Genomic DNA, 3,412 nt, shown 5'->3' on the forward strand with positions numbered 1-3,412 from the left:
TAGAAAATTAAGGAAAAATATTATAATAGTAATAATAATGAAAATTAAATAACCAGAAATTCACATCTGGCTATCATAATAAGCGGAGATATATAAAGCCATCAACTCGTCGGCGACGGCGCAGAACTAGCGGCGGAGCTTGAGGTTGAGGTTGAACCAGAGAGCAATTCAGCTAAAGCGCTCATGGCTCTAACTTGCATCTCAAGAGCAGCAATATAATCAGTAGCTTCTTCTAAAATAACAGGCAAAGGTTGTTTCCGGCAACCGGGAACCAACCGTCCTAAAACACGAACTTTTCTTTGAACAGTCGGTAAACTCTTCTTTTTCAACCTGAAAACACCAACTCTCGGCTTCTTCAATGACCGGTTACTCCCAGTCACAGCAACAGAACCAGTAGGAGCCGATACTTTCTGCCTCTTGTGCTGTTTCCTAAACTTGAGCTTGATCCGGCTAGTTAAAATCGCTCGGCTCCATCTGGTTCTCCCTTTAGCTGCAAAGGCTAAGGCTCGATCAGCAGCTTCTCGAACAGCTCGGCCTTGACGAGGAGCTGAAGGAGAAGGAGGAGTAAGCCGAACTTGAGACAAGGCTTGAATGAGTTTTGAAGAGTAGATTTGTTGTTGCGCTTCTGTTTTCCATTTAGCATGGCCTTGCTTTTGATTGTCTTTAACCTGCTGCTGGTTTTGTGATGATCTCTTCTTTTTTTTCCTTTTCGAGCGATCGCTGTTTGTGTTTGTCGTTAGAGGATTATTATGATTCGAGATCAGAGTTGACGCCATCAAAAAATCGATGAATCGATCGATCGATTCCACACACACACACACACACTCTCTCTCCCTTTCAATACGAATAATTTGATTTTTGATGCAATAAATGTCCAAATTCTTTTGTCCTTGTATCTTCAGCAAAGTACTGAACCAAAAAAAGAACAATTAGATTCAAACACAAAGAAAAGATTCAACCAAAACGCTAATAATTTGATTAACAAGTGATTAGGTGTTAAATGGAGAAACCAATGGAGGATAAAAATGATTTAATTTACCTTCTCTAAGGAGAGGAAAAAGAAATTTAAAAAAAAAAAAAAAAGAAGAAGGAGAGGAAGCTCTCTATTTTTCCCTTTTTTCTCTTCACATATAAACAAGAAAGATAAGAGGAGCTACCGATTCACGCGAGGGAGAGAGAAGAAGAAATGAAAATTTGTTTTTGAGAAAGAAAAATAAACGGGACGGAGTTGGTGAGATGTCGTTTCTTTCTTGGGTGGAGAAGAAAGGAAGTGAGAGAGAAACGGTGGTGAAAGCTTATAAAGGAATCAGAAGTTAGCACGCGTCATTTTTCCTTAAAATTTTTTTGTTTAATTTCCTTTTGTGCTGTGCTTACTAACTGCCTGGGCTTCGGCTTTGGGTGGGTGGGTGGGTGGGTGGGTGCTCCTTTCGGTTGTGAATGGTCCAGACTTGACTCAGCCCTCTTTTTTTTAATGGTCTCATGAGTTGATGCTTGTGAAGCCTTAGTTGCCAAGAAAAATACTTTGCTTTATGTTTCTGAAATTATGTCATAATTTTGCCCCTGCTACCAATGCTATCATCCTTAGTCACATGTTTAATAATTTTAACGAATTTTTATGCTACCCTTTTATTGGAGTATATGTATATCACTAGTAATATAAGGTACTATTTTAAGAACTTGCTAGTTGAGAGAGGTTCACGAGTCAGATTTCTCTTCAATTTAGCAACCCATCTTGTAGATCTCGTATATATCAAGAAACACATTGTAATTTTATTAGCTAATGCTAATTTTCAAGATTGAGAACAGAACAGTTAATTTTTGGTTTATAAAAGGATTAAAATGTAAATTTTTATAAAGTTTAATGATCGTGGTGTTTGATTGAAATGATCCTATTAATCAATTATGTATATGGTTGGTAAAAAGAAAAAGAATAAAAGGGATTCATTATATTATTGCCAGGGTTAGTTCACCATGTGCCACAGTATATAAAGTGCAGCAAAAGTTTTTGTTGTCTCCGAAGTTGTAAATTGCGAAAGCAAAACTTATCCAATTTGTATTTATTCGGTTGCAACATAAATTTCATATAAAGTTCACAAATTTGATGGCGGACGTGCCGTATCAAATTTTTAACCATCAATAATTTAATACTATGAAACTGATTTTTTTAATAAATTCTTCATTGAGAAAAATATATATCAATGATAATTTAGAACAATTCCCTACTGGCCAATTAGTATAAAATCGAAAGAAAATAATATTTTAATTAATAATATTATCTAAAATTTGTATTCAATACTTCAAAACCATTTATGAATCAAAAATAAAATCTATATCCCTTCGTGCTTCTAATATTTAGAATATTTATAAATTTTCAAAAGATAAAAGAAATAATTTTGAAAGAAAAAAGAAAAGACATTATAGACGTAAAAGAACACCAGAGCTGACAAGGAAAGACTAAAACCTCCAAATTGGAAAGGAGACCTGACAGAAAACCTAGGTAGAAACTGAAGCCATGTTAACAAAAAAAATGAATTGACAATTTCTTTTAGAGAAAAAAGAAGAAGAATGAATTGACTTTGTTTATTATTTGCCATTATGATGTTCCTTCTATTTTTCTCAAATAACCCTCAATTTTATGGATGACCAAGAGTATTTTAAAAGAAAATTAGTTTTGTATGGTTTTGATGTGTTAGTAACATAAACAACAAAAGATTAACAATAATAAATGACAATGCCAAACAAACGCCAACTAATATGTAAACTGAAGATTGATGGAAAGGAAAATAAAATAAGAAAAAAGGAAACATTTGTAAAACCAAATGGATGAAGTTGACTATTTGAAAATTTCAACCCAAGAATTGGCAAAGGGGGAAGGTTTTTTCAGAATCCAGACAAGCAAGTTACGGAACCAAAAAAACAAACAAGCCTGAATAAAAGCGTATGGGGGGATGACGTGGCAGAAAATGATTGGCAGAATATGTGGCGTTGGCTTCCACTAATAGAGTAGGGGGTGACGTGGGGGTGGTGGGTATGGGTCCAGTATAGTATTTTGTTATCATTCCGTGCAATGATTAATGGCGGGTGATGATCCAGAAAAGAAGCGATAAACAAAAATGAAAATGCATGTGCAATGTAGGCTGTTCTTCTGGCATTTTCCTATATTCATCGGCTATGTTATATTTTTTGCATTTGTTGGCGGATTTTTTGGAATTTTGTTTCTTAGTGAGCTCTGTACGCTTATGCTCCACATTTCCAGCAACGGGTCCTTTTTCTTTTACCCTCCCCACAACAGATTTTTAATAATTCTATATCATATGTGCTTGTCAAGACAGATACTGCTAACCTCAACATTTGTATATTCTGCAGATCCATCCAACGAATTCACTGGACACATTTAACTTAAATCTTTTTA

General features: G+C 35.0%; 1 protein-coding gene across 1 annotated transcript; it reads right to left on the minus strand.

Moving 5' to 3' along the window:
* Positions 1-1,279, minus strand: LOC8258838 (transcription factor bHLH147). The gene is made up of 2 exons (XM_015719260.3): positions 1,040-1,279; positions 1-909 (listed from the first exon to the last, which is right to left on the minus strand). Exon 2 carries the CDS (start codon positions 774-776, stop codon positions 102-104), a length of 675 nt encoding a protein of 224 aa, XP_015574746.1. The 5' UTR covers positions 777-909; positions 1,040-1,279; the 3' UTR covers positions 1-101.
* Positions 1,280-3,412: the final 2,133 nt, after the last annotated feature.

The sequence above is a fragment of the Ricinus communis genome, chromosome 9, assembly GCF_019578655.1.
Source record: "Ricinus communis isolate WT05 ecotype wild-type chromosome 9, ASM1957865v1, whole genome shotgun sequence".
Classification (NCBI taxonomy): domain Eukaryota; kingdom Viridiplantae; phylum Streptophyta; class Magnoliopsida; order Malpighiales; family Euphorbiaceae; genus Ricinus; species Ricinus communis.

Bases quoted from the DNA above. Each gene is read 5' to 3' on its own strand.
- LOC8258838 (XM_015719260.3), bottom strand. From the start codon at position 776: ATGGCGTCAACTCTGATCTCGAATCATAATAATCCTCTAACGACAAAC.